Raw genomic sequence first — 26,140 nt, forward strand, 5'->3', positions numbered from 1 at the left:
GTTCTAGTAAAGCATGAAAATTTCTGTAATACCACTGTAAGCGGAAATCTGATCTTGTCCTTTTCACAGTATCAACAAAATACGGTGGTTGCCTATGCAAACTCACACTCCTTTCTAAGGAGATAGTGGGTAGCAATGACAGAGCAAAAAACCATTTCCGCTAACAACCTTAAAAGGGGCCTGTTCTGCATAAGGGGAGTAGACAGAACTATATACAGTTCTAATTAGTAAACAAGTAAAGGAGATCAAGAAGTTAGGGCTGGAATTATGTCTACAACTGGTTAAATGCTAGAGAAAACAAGTATTAGGAGTCCTGCCAACAAAATGGAGACAACACACTGAAAAAGCTGTTTCCTTCTTTACTGAAGGCAATGGTACAGCAACATTATAGGGGAGCAGCTCAGCTATGGTGGAACCATTGCATTTACATAATTTCTGATAGTCACTAGAAAGATATTTATACCTTGACTATTTTACGCATCTGAAGTGCTTGCAATTAATGCTTCTAGTTTATCCTATACTCCAAGTGGTAATTGCTTGACAAGATTTAAAAGTAGAACAATTCCATATAAATACCAGCTCTAAAGATTCCTATGAGCTTCTTTATAAATTCACTTAATGTGAAGAGTTTATAAGCCATTGTTCCAGCCAGGAACAATGCATGTCCTTTAGTTTGGTGTATTCAAATGTATTTTAAAATCCTGGATCCCAGGAAGTTGTCTGTTCAACTTCTTTTTCTTCATAACAGATAATTTCATCTCCAATATTGAATTCTATATCCTTGTCCAAACTTAGGCCACAATCCATACCAGTTTTTATTATCTGGACATCAGCTTTATGATGTTTCAATGATGATAAGGATCCTAACAAAGAGAAAGTGTCAAAGAAAAAGAAGAGACCTCACTGACATCATAGCACATAGGTGTTTTGGTTTCCTCTCTTACACAGTTAAGAGTTTCCCCATGTAGCCACAAAATGAAAGCAAGAAAAACTAGCGACAATGACCACTTGCAGTTGACGAAAGTTTGGAAGTCAGATATCCATCCCTTTCAGTAGGTAAAGGTGTGTTGCTACTGCTTTCCTATCAGAATTGGTGGTCAGAAAAAGGTCTGGATAACAAGAATACAGTAAGTTTGCAGCTTTTCTCTAGCTGGGGCAAAGCCATCCTAAATAATATATGGGATTGCATCATGATCAGATATGTACATACATTTTGCACTGACTTCCCAGGGAAATACCCATATCTAATACTGAATGTGAACACACATTGCTTTTGTAGCAATTATACTTACCTTTCCAAATAACATCTCCCCTACGGATTAACTTAAATTTCATCTTTTTGTCTAGCTGCCCCTTGTGTACTCTGCACCCAGCTACTGGAACTTTACTTTTTCCTACTGTTACAGAGAAGGTGTCAAGTACAGAAGCTTCCCCTAAAAGAAAAAATAAAGTGTATGAAGTACAAGAGAATGAAGTACAAGCTACTATTAATTAGAACCAAGCTACACTCTTCCACTTAGCAAACTTTATAAGAAAACAGAAAAGCAGATACAGAACAATACTAAGTATTCAATATAGTAGGAACACTTAATTGGAGAATAAACTTAAGGCCATACTGTGAAGCAAAAATGTATTTACCACTCAGTGAAAACTCACCTATTGTATTTTCCACCACAGACGGGGGTAATCTGCTATTTAGCTCATGTTTTACATCTTCAATAAGTTGGTAGATGATATTGTGAAGTTTAATTTTTATTCCCTTCTTAGCAGCCACCTTTTTAATAGTTTCATTGGCTTTCACACTGAATCCATATACAACACCTGAAAAGAAAGCAATCAGCAGCTGATGACTACAAGAGATCATTGCTTTTCAAACAGCAGGTGAAGTTCTGCTGCGTCTATTCTGTAATGTTAAACTTGCAGCACAGCCTAAAATTAGTAGTCACCAATACAAGAAACACCATTTTATACATGCTTCCCTTTTAAAGGGAGGAGTATTTGTCTCCCTTGCTGCATTCAGCACATGCACTACTTCTAACCTTGTACCAAAACAATCAGGCTCAAAGAAAAAGCCCTCCTAAGAAGTTCTGTCATGACAGAACTGAAAGTATCAAAGTGAAAATTAGTTCTTATGCACAGCTCATCAGAGCAGATGGCACTATATAAAGGAAAAGGACTCTTCACCTTTGGGCTGGACAAACAGTTTGCTTGTCTAGCCTAAGTCTGAAGTGAACTCCAATTCATTCTCACCACTTATAAGCCGAGGCCAGGTCCAGTGACAAGGAATCAACAACCTTATACCCTTTACTGCATGTGATGAGCACGGGGTAGGAATGGGTACTAAACCAATACAATCTTTCCAATGACCTTCCTGAGCAAAAGGAAATTCTCTTATACTGGTACACTACTTTTCCAGCTTCTTTGCTCCACTAGAGCAGAATAAAGCAACCAGAGTGGGGAGTCAGTTTTCAAGCATTATCTGTTATTATTAAACAATTAAACAAGTCAAATTATTTTTCATTAGATTTCTAGCCTTCCCTACCTGCACTGGTCTTACATGAAACTTAAAAATGTGTTAACATTGAAGTTTACATTAAAGGTAATATTAATTATTACAAAGAAAACAAAATCAGAACGAATAACTACCATTTCATTAGAGAGGAAGAGATTTTATACTAATTGTAAATTGATATTTAAACGTGCACTCACCATTAAAAGCTTCAGCAAGACTTACATCAGTTTCACTGATATCTCCCATTCCAAAATGAATGATATCCAGTTTACATTCATTATCAGCATCATAGCTGTCCAAAATGTTTAGAATAGCTTCAACAGATCCGTCTACATCACCTGCATATATAAACAGTACTACTATTATACTATATACTCCATAACTCTCTCTCTCTCTCTCTCTATATATATATACATATACTATATATATATATATACTACAATTCAAATTAATACTGAAGTAGAATAAAGACAGACAACTCCAGGCTATACAATATAATCATAATCTTTTTATATCTAGCATTCTCACAACACTTTCAACAATAGGTTAAAAAAATATATATATATATAAGCATGTTCATTCTAAAAAGTGAATAAATATAAGAGGAGCAGAGGCTCTGTATCTGCTGTCATTTTCAGGTCAAGGTTGCATAGTTTGCAGCTATTATTCACTACGTGTACAGTACAGAATGCGAGGCAAAACTAAGCTCCTCCTGCCCCATGTTACCTAATACATAGTTGTTCTCCATTCTGTTAATGCAGTAGTGCTGCTTGCATAGCTTGTGTTTATACAGCTGTACACACACACAAATATTCATACACACACACACAAATGAAGACATCCTAGCAAACTACACGCCTGCATGTCCACAGCCTTATTACTGAAACTTAAACCTTGACTTTGTAAGTATTTATGCACAGAAGTAACCTTACACACGTAAGCCACTGAATCTACTGGGATTCCTTTTACGTGTAGGAGTTACTCATGCACTTAAGTCTTACAGGATCACTTCAGTGGGCTGATGAAGCATGAGCTAGAGCAGAATCTCAACACCTGTTTCCACAGCCCTGATGGTAGTTACTCAACAGATGCATCTACATTACCTGAACATATAAACAGTACTATTATTAACTTTGTATAAACCAAAGCAAGTAACGCTGAAGTAAAAGGAAAAATGAGACGATAACTCTAGGTTGTAAAATAGAAGATGACCTACAACTCTTCATCAATGACAGCTTCCAAGGAAGAAGACACAGGTGGGTTGGGAGAGACAGCAAAGGCAGTGGTACCCATAAGATAACTTAAAGACTGACTGTTGAGTAAGGAACCATTCTTTCATCTTTGATAATACTGCCTCTGCTGAGGATCAATAAGCAGTTATTTGGTTGAGGACAAACAAGCGGAATTTTACTTGAAAGACTGCAAGAACCACCCAAAACTACATCCATCAGCACTATCACAGATAGGTCAAATATAAAGGCCCAGAAACTTGGAATCAACCATTTTAAGATTTTGGCTGGGTTTGAGGAAGGAGATACATGATGCTGTACACAAGGGAAGGAAAAAAAAATACTGAATTATTACTTTCTTCTCTTCTTTCTGTTAGACCAGATAGAATGCCTAACTAAGATAAACAACAACAATGTTCTAAACTATAAAAGAGATTCAACCAATTTGCTTTAAATTGTACTCTGCAAAGTTCCAGCCTGCAGCCATGAAAAATAAAGCAAAGCTGGTCCCCAATTACCCACGCTCAGCCTCAGGGACTGAGTGACCACAGTGCAGGTACCATCCATGTCCTGCTGTTCAAGAAAATGTGGTCTTAGTACATGTGCCAGAACAGGGGAATCTGTGCAGGCAGTAGAACTTGAAGACCGTCAGTTATCTTAAGATTCTAAATTAAGCTTGATAAGGTTTAGTTGCAATTGCAACTAAATCAAATCAAGAAAATCAACTTAAAGTTCCAAATATTGTTTGAAATCTGAACTACACAGCATCTACTACCCAAAACTCATGTTCTTCTTCTCTGGCTTCCCAAACTCATGGCTGCACATGTTCACACTGTGTCTCTTCCATTATTGTGGCATATCATGCTGGCATTCATGTGGCTTCTACTTAGGAGTTCCTGGATAAGGGGGTTAGGCTCAGAAATTTTCCTGTTGCTCTGCCCCTGCTGGAAGCAGACTCCTTCTGACTGCTGGATGTGTTCTGACGCCCCTCCCCTTACTGAGAAAGATTCAATATTCTGTTTAGTATTATTATAATATTATTCTGTTTAAGTGGGGTTTTAACCCCACTTCTGGTAACAGAAATTTTGTTAATGGTTTAGAACTATGCTTCAGATCAGAGAAGCACGAAAACAATGGAACAGAATATGACAGTACCTTTAACAATTACTGATAGCACATTTTTGTCAATCTCTGTTCTCTCTTTTGGCTTTGAAAATATGAGATGTTTGTTAGCCTTGTACAGCACTGCCTTTCTCTGTCTCCAGGTCAGATGGACTAGTTTCTGTTGCTTCTTCTCATACTCTGTCCTGTGTTCCTTTTGCTTTGCTTCAATAACTTCCAAATCCCTTTTCATCTTCTCCTGTTGTTCAACATAGTTTCTCCAAGCCACAACTTCGTGTGCCCTTTGCTGGGCAGAAAGAGACAGAAATGTTACTTTTAAAAACATAGCACTGGAAAACTCCACATTAATGAAGTTTCAACCTTTCTTATTTTCTCTACAGATTTATTAATTTTCTTTCATATTTAACAATAGATTTTGCCACAAGGATGGCAGAAAACTAGCACAACAGTTTCTTCCCTGTGCTACAGCAACATGATTCAAGTCTTATTTTTAAGATAGCTCTGATATTATTCATTCTTTCAAATAGTATCTGTTCAGCTCTCCAACCACCTATTTCAAGCTAAATGTCTTGCACATTCTTTTGTCAGAACCTAATTTTCTCTCATTCCAGAATTAAAAACACTGACACCATTAAGTACTGGATTGTTTTCCAGGTAAGGTCATAGTGAGGTCATGTAAAAAAGAAAAGAGTCTTCTGTGCCTTTGGAAAGGGAGCACATTAGAACATATCCCAGATTATCCAAAAAGCTGTTCAGTACTGCAGTCATTGCAAGCAAGGCATAGGAGGAGGGCAGGAGGACCACGAGAAGCACAAGGAATGAACCAAAGGTGACTCATCTTCTGTTGAAGCAACAGTCCGCTTTCATCATGTGATTTGTAAAGCAGGTTAATCTGGATGCATGGAGAGGAGGGGAAGACATAAGGGTCTGGCACACGAGAGGTGGCGGGCAGTTAAGGGAGGAAAAAAGAGACAATGTGCACACCTCCATTCCTCACACCGAACGCCCAGCTCAGGCTACATTTAATACCCATGCCTGGCCTTCATCTTTTGTCAGATTATCTTGGTTTTTCAGAATGAAAGCTATCACTTATTTTTCACTCAGCTCCTGCCTATCCACTTTACCGCAGTATGAATCTTCCATTAAACAGTTCTTACTGTACCTCAGATTCTACTTCAAGGATTTCATCTCCTGCTGAAGGGACTTCCTTCCAGCCCATGATTTCCACTGGGATGCCTGGAGAGGCTGCATCTACAGCTTTGCCATTCTCATCAAACATGAAACGCACTTTTGCCCAGGTTTTCCCTGCAACTAGAATGCAGCCTTTTCTCAGAGTTCCTCTTTGGATGATGGCTGTGGTAACTGGACTAGCAAAGAACAGAAAGAGAGAAGGGAAAAAATAAGGTAGAAAATAACATCCCATTTTCACAGTTAAGGTAGGTAAGCAAAGACAAAACAGAGCATACTTGTTATTACAGGCAGAATATTCTTATGACACAATCTATTATCATGCTAAGAGAATGTCAGAAGTGACATGCAAAAAACCCCAGAAGTGTATTGTACTCTTTTCATTTTTGTAGATTAAAAAAGAATTTGCCATATTCAACTTTCAAATACAGACTGATTTCACATGCTAAGTGAAATCCCAGTCTTTTTTCTCTGGGCCAGAAAGTACATGACTCAGGCTCATATTTCCACAGGTTAAAAAAAAAAGTGTATATCCACACACGCATATATGTGTGTGTATATATCTATATATTTGTTAAAAGTTTTCCAGTATTCAGTTTATCTTTAAGAAAAGAGCAGAACAAATCTTGTTTATAGAGAACCTGCAAAAAAAGGGTTAAAATATTTTAAGGAGTAAAGTGTCTTATAATTTTTGGTAAGTTGTTTATAACATATCTATTATTTTATGATTATTCACTTTATCATCCCTCCTTAAAATGTCATTTAAAAATACATCTGCATTTTTAAACGTTTCCTGTGCAGACAGTATTTCATTTCTGTGATATGATGAAATTTGTCTTATCAGTTTGTAACTTTGTTTTCTGGCTCTCATGCTGTAAAACAACATTTCAACATTTTAGTTACAAACACTGCAAAGAAACTGTTAACGTTTTGTCTTTTTTTTTTTTTTTTAAAAGGTACAATGTTAGACCTAAATATTGAGGTATTGAGTAGCTGAACACTATCTCTGCATTCTTACAAATTGCTTCATTAAAGTTGGAAAGATGACAGATTACCTACCCCTTGCCTTTGTCTTTCCGAGACTCAATTACAGTCCCCTCTACGAGACCTGTGGAATCCGCCTTCAGTTCTAACATCTCTGCTAAAGCAACTGTTGCCTCTGCTAAAACCATCAGATTTTCACCCTGTACAAAATCATAAAAAAATAAAGGAAGTGCCTTGTTAAAACACAATCAGAAGTTGTAATCTTAGTGCCAACCTCCCCCATTTAATTCTGAACTTCCAATTACGCACTACAGTCCAACAGCACAGGACCCTTTGCCTTTAAGGCAGCACAGCACTAAAATAACAAATCATTAAGACTGCTGTGTTGTCAGTCCCAAATACAAGAAACAAACATTAAGAAGCACAGCTCTCCTGCCTCTCTGTCCATAGCATCAGGATTAATAAAAGACACAATAAAGTTTAAATCTTTGCATGAATGAAATACGTTTTTGGAAAATATTTTTTAGTTTAATGGAATCATTAATGCTAACTGAAGAAAGGCAGCAGGCTGGTTTGGGAGTTAGCATATACCTTTCTTCCCCATTTCAAAAGTGAGAGTTGAAAACCTCATTCTCTCAACAAAATAGCTGTTTGCAGCCCTTCACAACTTTTACATGTTCTCCCTTTAATTGAAGAAAAGATGCAGAAATAGACCTTTCAATATTCTGCTACAGGCACACTAGGGATGCCAAGCAATTCTTAAAAAGAACAGCCAAACTGAAACCTGATGATATCTACAACTAATTCAAGACTCCAGGACAGCAAAAAGACAAAATTACATTGAGGTGTTTGTGTTGATCCATTTTCTTTTTCCTTCTTTTTCCTTCTATGTTCTAATCACATTTTGTCTTCAGAATAAGAGAGAACAGACAGACAAGCTAACTGTCAGTCAGAAGATTCAGTTTTGCGGGAATGAGGGCAACAACAAGCTTGCTATAGAGGTGAACAGAGAAGCTATTTTTACATATACACTTATGTTAAAGAAGCATAAGGCCACAACTTCAGATGGTCTTGAATTTATCTGAAATTTTAGAATATGCTTGTGGTGCATCTAGAAAGATAGCAATAAGCCTAAGATATTGCTGCATCAGTTTCAACAAGGCTGCTTTGGCCACCACAAAACTAAAGGCAAGTATTAAAGTTCAGATTTCAGTTTAGTTTTTAGCTCAGTTGTCTGCACATCTACAAGAAAACTGTGTCTCCGAGTATGTTAGGAAGATATTTATACCCCCATTTGAATGTTTATCTTCATGCATAGCATTATCATCAACCTTGATTTTGGACTAGCTTTACACAGAAAACAAATATCTGAGGAAACAATAATTAGGATTAATCTGAAAAATATCCACAAAATTTCCAGAAGAAAAATGAGATATTATTGCTCACTAAAGGTCTGAGCCTCAAAACATGACAGCAATATGTTCCAAGGATCCTGGTGACAGCCAGCAGCACTTGAGCTCATGTAAGGTATCCAATCAAATACCAGGAAGCTAAGCATTCATTTTCCAACCGCCAAGTAAAAATGTGGTTGTATGCACATACTAGGTACCTATGAACACAATGATCATTTGTTCCACCAAAACTTTACCTTGATGGCAGAAATATTTACAGCTTGAACATCACCTCCAAACTCTTCACAAATCACATCGTGAGCCAGCAATTCCTTCTTCACTCTTTCAGGATCAGCTTCAGGTTTGTCACATTTGTTAATAGCAAGGATAAGAGGAACTACAAGAAAGAACACACAAACACATTACCAACATAACAAAAAATGACTGCAGTCACCGGGCTGCATTTGCCCAACCTACACACACTGTGCAAGTGGAGATGGGAAAGCAACTCTTCTTCATTCCCATCTGTGAAGCAAGAAGTTCAAGGCCAGGGAATGCTGCATGTCACAGGCCTCAGACTTGCTCAAAGATTCCTGCCACTAGAACAGTCACAGTAATAGGTTACAGCAGGTTATGACCACCGAGACCAAATAAGCTTCCTTGGTGCCTATTCCCTGAGCAACCTTAGGAAGCCCTTGAGAACTAGGCTACGAGAAGTAGGTTGGATGAGTTATCCTAGCGGAAAAAAAAATGGAGGCCAAATACTACTGCTATTGGAGTTTTCTAACATTATGCAGCAGATCAGACCGGAAGATCACAATACCCATGTGACGGTGTAATTCAGTTGCCTAAACACTGACATTCAGCAGCATTTTAGATATTCAAACATACTTGAGACAATCACGCAAAAAGCTGTCAGATATGACAAAGTTCTTCACAGCACTCTACAATGATCCATATAGCCAAGCTGGCAGTAGCGGCAGTTCTCAGTACCTACATCACTCACACACAGCCAAAAAAACTGATTATACATAAGACTAACAACAAGTGAAAAAGGTCAGAGAAGCTCTAATTTCTCACATTGCTTTCAGTTTAACTGGAAGTTAACACAGTTGTTTCATACTTCCACCAAAATTACTTCAATTTTTCTTCCTTTTTAAAGTTCAAGTAATCAAACTGTAGATCACAGAGTAATCAAACTGAATATATGCAAAATGAAGAATATAGCAAATTGGCAAACTGTAGCAGATTCAATGAAAAAGACCTTGTTACAATACATTAAAGGTCCTTATAGAAGTTTTTCATTTGAAAAAAGGTCTTTTAATACACATTTTTGTTTTAGATACAACCAGAAAAAAATGGAAGAAAAACTGTAATTTTACAAGATGTTTCTGGTACTATAAGATTTCAGGTTTTTTTTTTTCTGAAGGATCTTCCAAAGTTTCTCTTGGAAAAAGCCTGTATTTACTACTAATGTTTTCTCTGCCATCCACTGAGGCAGATGTGGTCTATGGATTCCTTCAACTCTGGATACCACTGAAGATTACTCTCCTCTCACTTCCCTTCAAAATCATGGAATTTTACCATTCTGTATATATAAGTTTACTCCTCTCAACACTTACATTCATATGAATAGGTAATTTTCTTGTTTATCATGAAAGAGTCAATTTTCCCTTTGTGATAACTTGCAACACTATTTAGAGTAGCATTCCAATATAGTGAATCTGTTATTATCTAGATGACAATACCACAGTAACATTATTAAAATCTACAGAAATCAAGAAATAATATAGAAGAATAATATAGGCAATAATGAGTATCACCAACCACAGTCCTGTGTAAATAAAACTAAGGTTTTAAACTGATAACTTCAAAGCAACTTAGAAACAATCTTAGATCACAGTATGTCATGGAGACAACAGCTCTGAAAACAGAGCTTATTATAAAGCCACTCAATCAAATTAAATTTCACTTCCCCGTTAGATGAACAAGGTTGGCATCCTTAGGACTCTAGAGAACTATGCTCTTTACAACATGACCCGACATTCTGCCACTCAGGACTTCATTAAGTCATGGAAGGGCAATGCAATACTCTTGACAACTGCACAGCACTGAGTACATATGTAAAATTCCCTTTAAAGAATGGCAAGTGACTTTCTGGCAAACCTGTTTGCCAGTTTGCAAAAATATAAGTGTTTCATTATCTTAATGTATTACTGTAATTTTCAGTATATTTTGGACACTTTTCCAGGGGAGGAGACAGGACTAGGACAGTTGCTTCCTGAATTCTATGGATGCTGATTCAAGGAGTTTCTTCTGAGAGATGAACAGACATTTGTTTGCCACGTATTCATTATGTGAATCGCACACTTGCACATATCTTGTATATTAGCTTTGTGTATGGGGCTTGCCACTCACTTAAAAATGAAATACTAACAAGACAAACACTGTACCTCCTGCATTTTTAGCATGCTGGATGGATTCTATAGTTTGTTCCATTACTCCATCTTCTGCTGCTACAACTAGTATGACAATATCGGTAACATTGGTACCTCTCGCTCGCATGGCTGAAAAAGCTGCATGTCCAGGAGTATCAAGAAAAGTTATCTTTTCCCCAGAAGGCAAATGCACTGCAAACAAATACATACATGGTACATTTTAAAAGCAGTATTTCATATAGCTTGCTTTGACCTATTCCAAGTCAACCATTACACCTCTAGGAACTTTTTTTTTTTTTTTTAGAAATAAAGAGATAGTTCAGGCAGACAGAAAACAGTTGACATAGAGATCAAGGGTGTTCATACCTCATAGAAAGGAGAGAGGAAAAAAAAAGTAGAAAAAAAAAGTAGTATGCTGGGATCTCTCATAATCCAAAACAATCTAAATATTATTTCTATTGTACAGACAATGCACTTCACAGTTCCGTCCACACAGCATGTTTATGATTTCTTTTTTCAATGCTTACATATTAACTGTGTACGTCAACACATTCCCCTCCACACAAACACACACTAAACTCTCAGCAAGTCAGCACATTACACATGATGGACAGCAAGCTGTTTTTACACACACACACACACACACACACACACTTAAATCATACCCAGAAAAGCACCAATGTGTTGTGTAATGCCTCCTGCTTCCATTGATGCCACCTGAGTTTTTCGTAGACTGTCAAGTAAAGTTGTTTTTCCATGATCAACATGGCCCAGTATAGTAACAACTGCAGGCCGCGGCGTTAATACTGCTGGGTCTGCAGGAGGCCTACAGTTAGAACAAAACCATGTTTTGTAAATACCACAGATGTTCACTGAGTCACATTCATGTCCGTGAACAGCCATTTACCAGAACTTAGTGATGAGCAGGTCAGCCTTGCTTCCCCCCATACAAAACATAATCACAAATCCTAGCTACATCACACAGTTTGCCCTCCTAGTACTCAGTCTTACTTCTGCATCAATTAATACAGCAATTCAGTAAATTAAAGAAGAATCAGCTTTCCTTCAAAAAGCACAAAACCACCTAAAACAAATTAAATCAGACCATCAGTTTTATGAGCAAAGAAATCAAAATGGTAAACTTTATCTTTTAAATATTATCAGATCATGACCATATCAGGTATCATTAACACACTATTCAAGAAAGAAAGCACAGTATATGAAAAATACTTGCAGAAACAAAAAGGTTAAAAACAGTCAAAAAAGAACAGTTCACATTTTACCTTTTTACAGCATCTGTATTTTCTTTTTTTTTTTCTTCTTTCAGTTTTGCTGATTTATACTTCATTCCTGATTTTTTAACAATTAACTTGATGTAGTCTTCATATAAGATGGAATCTGGCTCTAGTGAGTTGAAGTCAATATCTGTGTATAGCAGGGCTTCATAAATATGATCTGAAGAAGAGATGAATACAATTAATTTTTCATCTATCAAAAAAAATGTGCATCAGAAATACCCTTTAATATCACTCAGACTTTCTTCATTAGTAATTGATACCTTGTGAATAAATTTCACTCAAAAAGTATTTTTGCTTTAGCTAGATTTACCTAAAGGTTCATGTTATACTACATACTCACAACAATCTGCTTCAGAAAGGTTTACTGAAAATGACTGCCTCATTAAATGCTACGATATTATTTTTCACTCAGATTCTCATAGCTTATTTCCCATTAATCCCTAAGAAAACAACTGAAACTCATCTAAACCAAATAGCTAAGAAATGATTCAGGAAGGAAAGAAATTTGATAGGTCTCTTCATATTTCACCTTCTTTGGTAGTAGAAACACAGGACATATTTCAATAGTCCAAAATTGTTAGAGACTGACTTGAGCACCATTACCAGTCTATCTCAGAAATATACAGCAAGACAGGACAGGCATTTTGGTATAGGTACAATCTACCTTGCTAAGAAAGGGAGTAGTAATCACTTACTAATACCATCTTAGAACATCTTTGCCCTTACCACTCATGACAACATCATGATGATTGAACTGTAATAGTTATAATGTATCTCAAACAACAGAGCAGGCTCTCACCTATGTCTTTACCCATAGCTCTTGCAAGTTCTTCAACAGTCATTTTCTGCCTTATCTCCACTTCACCTTTTGCCAATGGCAATTTCTTTCTGTTCTTTTTCTTCTCCTACATGGAATTAGACATGTATATAGGAACACATAGCTGGCATAAACTAAGAAATAATAAAAACAACATTAAAGAGAAAATGACCTTAAATGATATGTTGTAAACACATCTTTTTATCTACATTACAAATGAATTATAATAAATGAATGACTTAAAGCATCATACTGAATGTTTAAAGTGTCATGTATTTTTTTCTTCATTTTTCAGAGCAAGGAAAATTCAACAAATTTTTCATTTTTGTTTATAGTCATTTTTTCCTGCCCCTGCAAGAGTCATGATGCTGCGGGTATAAATACTTCAAGTGAACATTTGAGAGGGAGTCACAATACACTCCTATATACATAAGTACATTTTGTCTTATAAAATTATAACTACTCCTCTATATTCATTAATAAATGAATCCTGTTCACAAGAAGCTTACTACATATAAAGCTCCCTTTTTTGTAATGAAAATGTTCAAAATGATTTCTTGTGCTTTGAAATTTCACATAGAAACAGAGATTACTGGATTCCATTAATTACCTCCTTTGTAGCTAGATGTCTGTAATGTGGTAAGGCAACACTGATTAATTTGTCTGTTTGCCAGAACTGTGGGTACAGATGAACGGACCATATGGGATACACAGATGACTGTACAGGCTTCCATTTTGTTCTGTAAACTTTTCTGTAGGACAGAGTATGCAGCTGCCTGCAAGCACAGTGTAACTGGACCAGATTTTCAAACTTCAGTATCAACCCCCGATTCATTTCTTCACTGAAAAGAAAAAGGACATGTTGAAATACAGCCTCAAAGCTGAAAGATGCCATTTCCTATGATAATACCAATAAGGACAAGATGCTCAAATATTATAATGTTTCAAAACAGGCATTTTTTAATACTGTAAAAGTTGAAATATTTAGTAACTGTCCCAGTTTTTCAGTTTCCTTAAGGGCTTCACCTTCCCCCACTTTCACTGTCTCATTTTAAGTACACAGGTTTATTAATTTTGTCACAGCTTACAAATCATTCCTGTTTTTCACTGATCTTCTTTAATATAAACTACTGAAATCCCCGCTTTAAGTTCTGCAACACTGAGATTTGCATTTTTCTTGCTATACTGATGTAACCTACCTCTCTATGCCAGTAAAGCAAATCTGCAAAACCCTGTTTACCTAAGCATACAGCAACACTAGAAGACTGTAGCATTGTAATAAAATCCATTTTGTTACATGGATGGAGATGTTCTTCCAAGTTAAGATATGGCTTAGAAAATAATCTTTATGAGACGCTTCTCTCACATCATCTTACATCTTGTTTTAACTACCTCAATTTTGTTTTGTCACTCTTCTAAGTATTCTGTACAATAACCTATACAAACTTGTCTTCTTGTTCAAAACTGCCTATTTCATAGCTCTCATCTACACCTCCACTTTGTTATCCATTTTCCTGACTCAGTTATACCTTTCTCAACCTTCTATGTCCTCTCTCAGAGGTGCTTTTGTACCATCTTCCAAGGAGCTCCAAACACTTGAAATGCTATCCTCAGAATGCCCGCTGTCCCCTTAAAAACTCTGTTGTATCAAGAAACCTACTAGAAGTGAGCAGAAGGCAAAGTAACCAACCAACCAATCAACCACAAATTTTTTTCTCCCTAAAGGGAACCTGACAGGGGCAGAAGAGGTAAAGCTGCAGAACTCTGCCACAAGACACTGTTTGCACTAAAAGCTGACTTAAAAGGTTAAGGCAAGACCGGACAAGTTCACAGAGAAGAAATCCACTGGAGGTGACAAGCTGCTAAGGAACCACTGCTGCCTCTCTGAGCCCTGGAGTCACAGACGGCCTACAAGGAATTGCTCCTCTACCTCACACTGTGCTTGTGCTCTTCACGTCGGCTGGCACTGAACCCGGCCGCGAGGCTACACAGGCCTCGCCCTGCTGTTACCGGGACCACAGCGCAGCGGCGTGAGCCACGTCCCCCCCGCCGGGCTGGCAGCCCCGGGGCCGCGCAGCACCCGAGACCCGTCCCCGGGGGCCCCTCTCCCGGCGCGGCCCCCACCGCCTCGCCGGCAGCGGATATCCGGGCCGGGCCAGGCCCCGGCACCGCCCTCGCCGCGGGGCTGGGGTCGCGCACAGCGCCTCCTCGGGCGCTCCGCCATCAGCCCCCCGGAGGCCGCCGACAGGCCCGGGCGGCCCCTTGTCCCCCGCGCCGGGGGGAGGGGGGGGAGCCCAACGGCCCCCGCGCGCCCCCAACGGCCGCTCCCGGCGCTCCCCCTCCCTCCCCCCACTTCCCGCTCCTTCCACCTGCCGAGCCCGGCCCGCCCCGGCCGGAAGCGCCCTCCGCGCGGACACCGGATGTCGCCGTCGCACGTGGCGCGCGGGGGCGCGGGCAGTGCAGCGCTGGAGCACGCATGCGTGCCGCAGGAAGGCGACCGCTGCTGAAGGGCGGCAGCCCACCGCCACGTTGCGCAGGCGCAGTGGCGGCTGGCGGCGCGCGCGTTTAACGGCCGGGAGGGCTGTGGGGGCGGGACGATGGGAGGGGGGACGGCGGGAGGCAGCTGAGCGCCGCCGTAAGGCAGGGGGGCCTCGGCTGGTCGCGTCTGCCTCCGTCGGTGCACGGGACAGGGGGCTCCGGGAGCAGATCGTGACCTGACGCGGACTTAACAAAAATAAATCACTTAACGCTTGTCAAGGGCTTTCTGCATAAAATCTTGCACAAGCGTCAGGGTGTTTGCCTGAAAATTCAGGCTACTTCATTTCTGAGTAGTCTTGCTGTCGTCATAATTTTATATGCTTGAATTTGAGGTTCTCTTCCATATCAGGAAAAAAACTTGCTTTGCAATCTATTTCCACCCACCCCCAATCCAAAGCCTTTAAAATGGCTGAACTGATTTTTTTTTAATAGAAGTTCTCATTTGGCATCTCTGAAATAACATCAGTTTAATAGACTTGGAAAAATTCTAAGAGGGAGGTTTGTAAATAGTTTTTGAAAAATCCGTGATGTTCCCATTGTAATACCATTTGTAAAACCCAGAGATAAGCCCAGGCTACATGATAAGACATCCTTTAATCTTAGGGTTCTCTTGGGACAGTACTGGTTTTATAGTGATCTATATATACATTAGGCTATTGCAAATTGTGTTAAGAGTAATAATATCCTCTCTGTAGGTTCAAACTGTGTATTTTACATGCTCTGCATGTAGCACAGAGCTTGCAGTAGTTCACACAACTACTTTTCTACACTTAAAATAGGCAGCAGCTACATCTTTGGCCGCCCTTAGTATCTTGCTACTCTTCGTATTTGCCCATTTGGTCCTTTGTGATGCCGAGTATTGACAAAAAACACATCCTGCATTTTTGAAGGCACAATCTGCCAATGAATTTCTTAGGTACAATCTGAAAAATTAAAATGTATGGGTCATTTAGGGAGAGTTTCTCTTCCTTTAGTCTAGAAGACTTGGGGAAGTTCTCACAACTATAACCAAAAAAACCAGCAAAAAAGAAAAAATATATATATTCTTACACATGTAAGTAAACTAAGAAAATGGGAAAAAATAAAACTAATAACCATTTAAACTTAAGCCTGCTTTCTGTTGTTTGTGAATGTACATTGTGGTACTATTGCACAAGGTGGTCTCCCCCCCGCCTTTTTTTTAAGGATGGATTGTGTAGTTCTTCAGTTGTGTCTGTGAAATAAAATCTCTCCTGAAAGAATATTCAAATAGGGCTGATCCATGCAAGGTGTGCATCGTCACAGCTGTGCGTAAAGACTCTCAAAACTGAGTTGGCTGTTGCTTGTAATTGCTAACACCTTGGTTTCTCCAAATGTAAATAGGGAAAAATAGTATGAAAACTAAACCATGGTAAAAACACTACTTAAATGTCAAAGGTTGTAGAAAAGACCCCAAAGTGACATGCAGTCTGTGTTCCTGCATGGGAAGAAAAATCAGGTAAAAACATGGTGCAAAGACACGGACATCACTTAACTGTCAGCCCACATGCAAAGGTGTAGAGATCCTTCAGGCCATGGAACTAATCCAGTCAGTTTTGGACTGATTGACCTAAGTAACACTTTCTTTTAAAGATATATTTACAATGCATAACAGTTACCAGAGTGTACTATAAATCTGCTTTTTGACTTAAGCTTCCTTTTGATGATGTCTGGAAATGTTCCTGTATACTGCTATAAAGCTCTTAGCATGGGATATATTTTATCCACATGTCTTTTAACCACAGATTCATACTGTTTTAATTTAAAGCTTTATTATAGGTTGCCTGTTTTTTTGGAGGAGTAAATTGGAAACAAATAATTTCGATCTCATAGGTCAGGATGATGGTTTGGGATGTAGAAATATTTTCCACTGAACTATGTGGTTATTAATTCTTTGCTTTGTTCATTAGTTGCAATTCTTAATTATTATTGGTTGCCCTTTAAAAAAACTCGATTATGTAGTTCTCATTTTTAGTAAGTACCATTAGCTACATAATTAATATATTTTGATTTTTCTAGCTTTGAAATTGTATTAACTTTTCACTATTTAGCAGCAACGTTTTCAGTGAAACTGTTCATAGACAACATATTAGTGTGTGAAATTATAGAAGTACCCATGCAGAAAAGTTAAAACAGGTAGGTATTTGTATGAACAACTGGCAAAAACGTGCCGTTTTTGTTACTGGTCAGTATGCAAAATTTATATTTAATCAATAAAAATACATCTTTCCTCTGAGTTTCATCAAATTTTATCTGATATTACTGAAACACTCAAGCCAGAAAACTTGAAGACATCAGCAAATATAGACTCATGTCTCTTAAAAAGTCAGAGAGACTGCTGTGCTGGTTTTTGGAAAATTCAAGAGTGTAGAGGGCAGACCAAAGGAAAGGCTAGATGTAGGCAGATGCCACTCGGACCCAATAAGGGTGTCTAAGCACTGTAAATTGTTTCAGCTATTAGTCTCAAAAGAAGGCAAGAAGGAAGGGATCCCAGCTGGCCACAGGCGCGTAATGCCCTCATCTGCCAGAGGTCTGCATTTGTTCTGTGGGAGGCAGCACATCTGATCCTGCATTAGCTTGGACTGTCTACAACTCCTAGCAGGAACACAGTGGTCTGATTCCCAGATACAGCTCTTTCTGTATTGCAACTTTTTTTTTTTGCTATAATATGGGAAAAAATGAATATACCACAGACAGGAAAAAAAATGTATGTCAAGGTGGTGTATTATTTTAATCTCAGTATTTGGCAAGGAAGGAGACAAGTTGGTTTGTTTTTTAAAAAAGCATGAAATACATTGAATTATGTAGCTTCCAGAGGCGGCACTGGGAGCCTGTACGGCGTTAAAGAGAAATTTGTTCTCCAGCTAAACGAGGCTGAAGAAGGAAGGTAGATAGCTCACGGGGGTGTAAAACAGGCATGAGAGCCAGATGCTGATAGGGCTGCATGGGGCATCGTATTTGACAGCGGTATGGAGCAGGGCTGTCAAGGCTCTGAAATGGAGGGAGGCTCTGAAGCTGTTTGTTGTGTAGCAAAAACTGACTTCCAATTCCTTCCCTACGCCTCAGAGACAGATTTTTCTGTCTCTTAAGGAGACAGCAAGATCTGGTCTCTAGCGTTCCCTCAAAATCTGTCCTACGGCAGAGCCTCGTACCTTAGCACCGTCTTGTCTTTACCTTGTAGACAATGTCATGGCTTCTCTGATTTGGCCTAACATTTAAATCATACAAGATATCTTAAACTCTTCCAGTCCAAATTTGCTTATAACATCCACTTCCCCAGTTTGATTAAAGCAGCTTACATTTCTGAGCACATTCTTGAATAGATGCAACTGTTCTTGTCATACTCATAGCTAGAAGATAGGTTTATACAATTGCTAATTGTCCCTGCAAATTACTTCTGTTCATCTATCTGCAGAGCATGAAACGGAACATCTTAGATACCATTCAAAATCTTATTTTATGATTTATGACAAGGACCTCAGCAACCTGACCTCAGTTGGCCTTGCTTTAAGTTTGACTGCATGACCGAGACTGCTAATTATTTGAAGTGCACCCTGTGTTCACACACTTTAAATCTAACTTAAAAAAAAAAAAAAAATCCAACTTAGAGCTGTTACAAGATTATTGCATTAATGCATTTAGTCATTATATTTAAGTCTGGAGCTTAGAACATTTTGCTTATCAAAAATTAATGCAAATGCATTCCATTTACAGCTAGCTTCTTGCTTAAAAGCTGTTCACGGGCCTTATTTGCTGGCAAATGCTGCCCTATATTCTTCGTCAGAGCATATCGACTTCCAGAATAGCTTCTGAATTCTCACTCCAGGCTGGCAAATCACTCTGAGGTGGGAGCACCCGCGGAAAGGTAAGTTGCACGGACTCTGCACAAGCTTCTCTAGCACGGGAGATGCATAACTCCAGATGTTGCATTCACACTGATGGAGCAAGGGACCTTCCTCAGCCGCTGTGGCCCAGGCTGCTGCCCTGGCCGTGGGGGACCCGCCAGCTCTGCAGCAGCTCTCCTTACAGTCGTGTCCGGCTTCTGCTACTTCACAGAGACTCTGCTGCAGCAGAGAGATGCTCTAGTTTCTCGTGCGAAAGGCAGAGGAGGAACACTGTACTGCAAAAGCAATCACAAAAGGTTGCGCCTTGGCGTCTTTTCCGCAGCGTCGAAGTTCACGCCGGGTGACGTGCGGGTGGGCGGCGCGGCGAGCTGCCATGGCTGCGCCGGGGCTGCCGCGGGCCGCGGGGCTGCGGGAGGCGCTGGAGCAGCACCTGCGGGGCTTGGGCATCGCCACCGTCACAGCGGAGCACCCCCAGGTAGGCCGGGGCGCGGGTAGGGGCAGCCGGGGCTGGTCCCGCGGTGCCTGCCTGGCCAGGGCCGGGCCGGAGGGGGAGGAAGAAACCCGCCCCGAAGCCTGTTCACTTCCAAAAGCACTTCTGGGACGCGCGCAGCCGCCTGCATTGACAAGCTGCTCCGCTTAAAATCCTTTCCAGATTTCCCCTTTGCAACGTAAACATTCCAAGAGTAGTTTTAGCAACGCTGTTTCCTTACATCCTTCAGTTTTGGGTTTTTTTTTTTCAATGCAGAAATAAAATTCTACTTATGACAGGACAAAATAGATTACAGGCCAGATTTAGGCATATGTGTTTTAGTTAAACATAACTAAGTATCAATCTTGAAATTATTCAAATTTGTGTTTCTCTTAAAGTGTACCTATGAATCCTGAGCCTAGCAGAAATGTTTTGTAACTGTTTCAAGAATATCCCCTAGGCCATTCCCCTCAGGACTTTGTCGCTCGCAGCCCAGCTGGCAGAGCCCTCCCTTCCCCTCCAATTCCCCTGTTGCAAAGAGCCCCAGCATGCTGATGGACTGATTACTTGACAGTGAATTTCTCAGCATCTAAGTCCACCAGTCAGTAGTGGACTAGTGCACTTCAGTGTAAAACCTGAGTCTAGAAAATGCAATAGATGCACAATCCTTTCCAAATTTCTTCCTCTCACTCCCAACTCAAAATACATATACCATATAATGATCCATGTATGGTGGATTTACACAAAACAGTGCTGTCAGAGCTGCCTTTTTCCCCCTTTGCAGTGTGATATGCTTGCTGTATACATCAGAGAGAAATGATTGAGAAAGTCTGTAGGACCGATATGTCACATTTTATTTGTGTTCTTTTAAAATTTCTTCATAAAAGGGTACAGTTTTTAGGCAGAGTATAACATTCAGTATTTTCTAAATACTTAACAAAAGATACCTGTCAATAAGCAACTAAAAATCTAATGGGATATAGAGTCTCACACTATACTAATTGTATTTTCCAGGTATTCACTGTTGAAGAAATGATGCCATATGTCCAACACATGAAAGGAGGTCACAGTAAAAACCTTTTTCTTAAAGACAAAAAGAAGAAAGGGTTCTGGTTGGTGACCGTTCTACACAACAGGCAGATTGATTTAAATGATCTTGCTAAAAAACTGGGAGTTGGGAGTGGAAATCTAAGATTTGCTGATGAAAATGCCATGTTGGAAAAATTAAAAGTGGGCCAAGGATGTGCAACACCACTAGCCCTCTTCTGTGACCAAGGAGACGTGAAGTTTGTACTGGATGCTGGCTTTCTGGAAGGTGGCCATGAAAAGGTGTATTTTCATCCAATGACAAATTCTGCAACCATGGGATTAAGCCCTGAAGACTTTCTGAAGTTTGTGAAATCAACAGGACATGATCCAATAATCATACATTTTGATGAAAATATTAAGTAAATAAATTTCTTATTTTTATTGTTAGGCATAGATTTTATAGAGCAAAACTAGTGGAAGTTTCATTACAAATACAATTTGAAAAAATAGGCATGTTTCTCTTTTTTTCAATTACCTAAATTTGTCTTCTATAATCTGGTGAAAAAAATATGTCTTCAGGTTATTAGAAGTTTAACAGAATATTCTTTATGAGAAAAGATATGTTTGCATTCTACCACTGAGTAATCAGTGGGTAGAAAAAGGTTTTATTTAGATAATGTTATAGTGTTTAATAATAAAACCGATAAAACTGGAACTTTCAGTATGTGGTACTGGGCTTGAAATGCTGAAACTTAAGATAACATCATTAAGAAATATTGAATTAACTTAAAGTTCTAAAATATTTGGCAATACACTTAGGACAGAGATGTCTAGATTGTGTACCTGCACCCATCTATCCCCTACTATATTGCTTTCTTTTTATTATTTTTACTTTGGGGGGGGGAACAACACTTAGTTATGCTACCCAACACATACTTGATTGTCTACACTTGTAGCTGCATTTTCACTGTCACAGGCAGTATCCTGCCCTTGGGAAATTTTAAGAGTATTCTCCCAGTAATTCCAGATGGCATGGCCACTAATTGTCCCATTAAGACAGTGTGCCTCATCCATTTTTAGAGCCTCTCCAAAAATGGCAGAACACGAGGGAGTAATCTAAAAGCAGATTATACAGGGGTGTGAATCACTGGTACTAGCCTCTCTTCTGGCAGAACAGCTCTAAAATAATTGTATTGCAGGTTCCTGGCTGGGTATAGTATTTGCTGGTGATAACTGGGAAGAAAGTTAATACAAGCAGGGACTGTATTAACTTTTATGTACAATTTTTACTGATCCATGCACCAGTGGAGGACATGCATATCCTCTGCTGTACTGTAGCCTTAGCCAGCATACAGGAAGCACCTATAGAAACAGCAGATGTACCTGAGACACTCCCCTTCTGCACAGGAGAGGGGGACTGCAGGTAGAAACAGCCATGTCTTTTAAGAGGTTGTGGGGAGGCTGATTTGGCATTAAATAGATAATATATATTTAGTATAGAAAAGCATCTACTATTGCAAGAACAAGACCAACACATTCTCAACACTAAATTTCTAATCTAATTCTTTCTCCTCTCCTGCCCAAATGAATAAAACCCCTTTCAAATAGATTTTCTTCGTACAGAGATAGAGAAGAAGCAGAAACTCCACAAAGTCCAGTAAATATACTGTGCCAATGAATACCCATAAAAACCCCAAGGATAAGGGAGTTGTGAAAGTGAGGGACAAAATTTGAAGATTACAGCAAAAAAGGCTGTTAAAAACAGCCTAATGAAAATGTCTACTTCATGTAAGAAATATGCCTAAAAGGCAAGCAGTGGTACGAACACAGGTTGAGACAGAAATACAGTGTAATACAGAAAATGGAAGAAAAGACAACGTAAAAAGACTTACAATCTTGGATTACTATTTGCTACTACATCATACTGAAGGACCTAGTAGTAAAAATGATAAAATAAAACATTTCAAATAAACAAGGCAAAAATCAGCCAAGGTGACTCTGTTTCATTATATATGGCCAAGACTGTTTTATGAGCTGAGGAGAACATCGACAGTTAGTTATGTTCTTTTCTACTAAGAAAATGAGATCTTAAATTCTATAGAATGAACAACTACCATTAACTAGGTGAAGAAAATGCATTTTCTAGGGCAAGGCAAGTTATTTGACAAACAACCTTAACACAGTTTCCTTCATTTCAGAAGATTCTGACACCTGTTTTCAGAGATGTGAACTGATCTACAAAACACTCCATGATACAGCAGTTCAAATTCTCCTGTCTAGAAAGATGCAAACCAATCCCATCTATAATGGCAGTTTTATCAAATGGAAAGAATGTGACCCCGAAACATTCAAAAAATAGAAACCTATAGGAAGTCACCAGAAAGCTGTCCAGATACATGTGATTTTACATTTTTTTGTTAAATAGAAAACTGAAAGGAACATCTGATATTTGGGAAGCAGGTTAATTAATGAACTGCCTATAGCACTCTGGATTGATAAATACATTACTAAAATAGTAAGATGTTAAGATACAGGCTTAAGCATCCTTAAAAGTTACAATTTTCTTACCCTCTGCCTGACACTCACCCTCCCTTCCCTTTAAGGTTTCTTCTTTGAGGTACCCCAGATCCTTTATTCACTTCAAAAAAATCCTTGATTTCTGTCAAATTTGTTTTTTAAATCCAGAAAGCTTTAAATGTGAAAGACAGTGAGTTTTAAAGACATATGTATAATAGTACAGTTTACTATGCTTCACAAATCTTAAAGTCTGTATAACCTAAAATTTAACTACCTTCTTCCTTGGAAAGTGACTGAGGCTTGCCTCAGCCAAAATAAGGGCCATGCAAAATCAAAGCTTCAAATACTGCACTTGGGAAATTTGTAATGATTTGCTTTTGTATTTACTTATGTCTTTTTAAAATAATACTATAATAAGGTATAGTTCAAAGCTACCGGTCTTCACAAATAAACACCACCGCGGAACAAACTACACACTGTCCAAGAGAATTCAGCTACAGTTTTATAGGTTTCCTTCCAGAAGAAATACTGAACACATTACCAACTGACCACAAAGCCATTACTCAACACCAACATCCTTCCAGTAACACCAGTTTCCAGAAAAAGTGTGTATAAATGTACAAACATAAAATAAGAATAAAAATTATTTGGTTTGGCATTTTAATAACATATTAATAAATGTATACAATGGTAAACATTAAAAAATTCCTCAATCAATACTTAAAGGAAATTACAGTTTTAAATAAGAGCTTTTAAAGTTCTGTTTCACACCTAGGTACATTCCTTTAAGGCAGTTTTATTAATATCAAAGTATTATTTACATATACATTATCATCTAACTCTAAGAATCATACATGAGCTCCTTTGTTGAGGCTGCATCAGGTCTTGAAAAAAAATTAAAAATAACACATGCTGGGAATGCTACCGAATCCCCAGCAGACTAAGCTTTATCAGGAAAGTAAATGAAAATTATATATTGTATGGTATCACAACATCTCTTGTTATCTTGAACAGTGACAGATCTGGCAATTCTTCCTGTAAACTGCTGTGCAGTTTTATTGTACGCTGCCCAAGAGCTGCTGTGTTATTCCCCTGGGAGTTTGTTTCAGAAAAGGTGAAGTGTCTCCCAAATTAAATTTACATTTTTTTAAAACAGCATAGACTGAAAAGATTAAATGCTTTACATAAGTGTTGTACAGTTCAAAGAAGAAAAAAAAATCATCAGACCATGGAGAACCTCCTGACTGCTCCTCTGCTCTGGAACAGCTTTGCAGAAGAAAGTGCAGGAGAAGTAGATTTCAATCTCCTAAATGCAAACATGTCCTTGTGCCGCTTTTGGCTAACTTAGTGAATACAAATCAAAACCCAGCTCTGGCCTCTGTGCTGATGTGGATAAAGTAGCTCAAAACCTTGACAGAGGCAACTGTCATGACTCTAGCACACACACCTGACCTGACCTGTGCTGAACTCTGACCTAATGGGAGCTTTAAGGATGAATTCTATTGCCTTTCTCTCAACCCCCTGCTTATTCTCTCATATGGGCAAACTTTACTCATATTTTTTTATGAGAGGATTTCACTTCTAATACACATTATCAACTTAATAGGAACAATATCATTTGTATCTAAACCCTGGCAGTGATTGCACAGATGTTGTAAGAAGGTGTAATAATATGCAAAAAGCAAATGTAGGAAATTGTGACAGGTAATCCTGAACAACTTAATGAATACAAAAAAGAGCTAAATAAATGAAAACCCAGGAGATGCCCATGTTGAGAAAAATGACATAGCCACACATGGTGAGCACAGAAGCTTAAGTGCACCCAACAGTGTTTCTCGCAGAAAATCATGAGACCAAGTGCCATGCAACAGCCACAGCAGTATGCCAATTCTCCCCATACTTTCCCAGGTCTTTAAGTACCTGATATATCTAAGCACATACAACTGCACAGATTCCGTGAATACAAACAGCATTTGGCACTCAAGTTTAAATCTGTTCATTCAGGACATGTATACTCTTCTAAAAACAGTGACGCTATTAGTAAGTTAGGGTTTAATAGTTTGAAATGTATCAATCCTCAATATGTTCAAGGAGAGCTAAGGGAATCCAGCAACAATTAGACCCAGAAATAAGTTTGAAAGTATGAAAATTTAGAATCAGAGATGTTTTCCTAATATTTAGGATATTTGAATTCTCTTTCATAACAGCAATCTTTTTAATAAGGGCTAATGGCATTACAGATTTCATATGTCTACTAAATTACGTAAAGGCAGCTTTTTCTTCAGTCTTTATGGCTATGCTTATATTGCAGTACAGGAATGGCACAGAAATGAGGCTTAACACCAAATTCTTATTGCTTATAATACTTTTCTCCCAGATCATGTCAGGCCTATGTCTGGCTCATTTGGTATTGTGGGAAAAACTCACCTATGCCCCGAGCTTTAAATGCATCCAGGAACACCTGGATTACCTGCAGTACACACAGGCCCTGGCACACTGCACCTGCTCTAGCCCCTGCCATGCATCTCCCCTGCCCTTCTGGTGACATCCTGTAGCTGTCACTCAACAGCCTGGACCACCCTGAACCCTTCTCAGCAAGGTCATGGTATCAGTCACCACACGGGAAACTGATTCACATGCAGCTGGTGTAAGGCTGCTTACAAAAACGTCAGGGCTGAACAGTGCTGGATTTCAGGAGTGCTCTGGGCTTCTGCCCACTCCCAGGATTGCTCGGCCGAGTGTCAA

General features: G+C 38.9%; 2 protein-coding genes across 6 annotated transcripts; one reads left to right on the top strand and one right to left on the bottom strand.

Annotated features, from left to right (window-relative positions):
• Nucleotides 1-343: 343 nt before the first annotated feature.
• On the bottom strand, nt 344-15,379 carry MTIF2 (mitochondrial translational initiation factor 2). 5 transcript variants are annotated; one of them, XM_067293016.1, is made up of 14 exons: nt 15,349-15,379; nt 13,590-13,821; nt 12,962-13,067; nt 12,148-12,319; nt 11,530-11,690; nt 10,880-11,056; nt 8,684-8,823; nt 7,111-7,235; nt 6,026-6,230; nt 4,897-5,149; nt 2,710-2,850; nt 1,657-1,821; nt 1,293-1,433; nt 344-863 (listed from the first exon to the last, which is right to left on the bottom strand). In XM_067293016.1, exons 2-14 carry the CDS (start codon nt 13,812-13,814, stop codon nt 694-696), a joined length of 2,181 nt encoding a protein of 726 aa, XP_067149117.1. In that variant the 5' UTR covers nt 13,815-13,821; nt 15,349-15,379; the 3' UTR covers nt 344-693. The 5 variants fall into 5 exon arrangements, with proteins under 5 accessions (XP_067149117.1, XP_013805284.2, XP_067149119.1 ...); XM_013949830.2 differs by lacking the exon at nt 15,349-15,379 and adding an exon at nt 14,910-15,188; XM_067293018.1 differs by lacking the exon at nt 15,349-15,379 and adding an exon at nt 14,910-14,984 and having other exon boundaries at nt 11,542-11,690.
• A 4,363-nt stretch (nt 15,380-19,742) lies between these two features.
• Nucleotides 19,743-24,342, top strand: LOC106490406 (prolyl-tRNA synthetase associated domain-containing protein 1-like). Its single transcript, XM_067293021.1, has 2 exons — nt 19,743-19,855; nt 20,864-24,342. Exons 1-2 carry the CDS (start codon nt 19,754-19,756, stop codon nt 21,299-21,301), a joined length of 540 nt encoding a protein of 179 aa, XP_067149122.1. The 5' UTR covers nt 19,743-19,753; the 3' UTR covers nt 21,302-24,342.
• The last annotated feature ends 1,798 nt before the right edge of the window (nt 24,343-26,140 follow it).

Source organism: Apteryx mantelli, chromosome 3, assembly GCF_036417845.1.
Source record: "Apteryx mantelli isolate bAptMan1 chromosome 3, bAptMan1.hap1, whole genome shotgun sequence".
Classification (NCBI taxonomy): Eukaryota; Metazoa; Chordata; class Aves; order Apterygiformes; family Apterygidae; genus Apteryx; species Apteryx mantelli.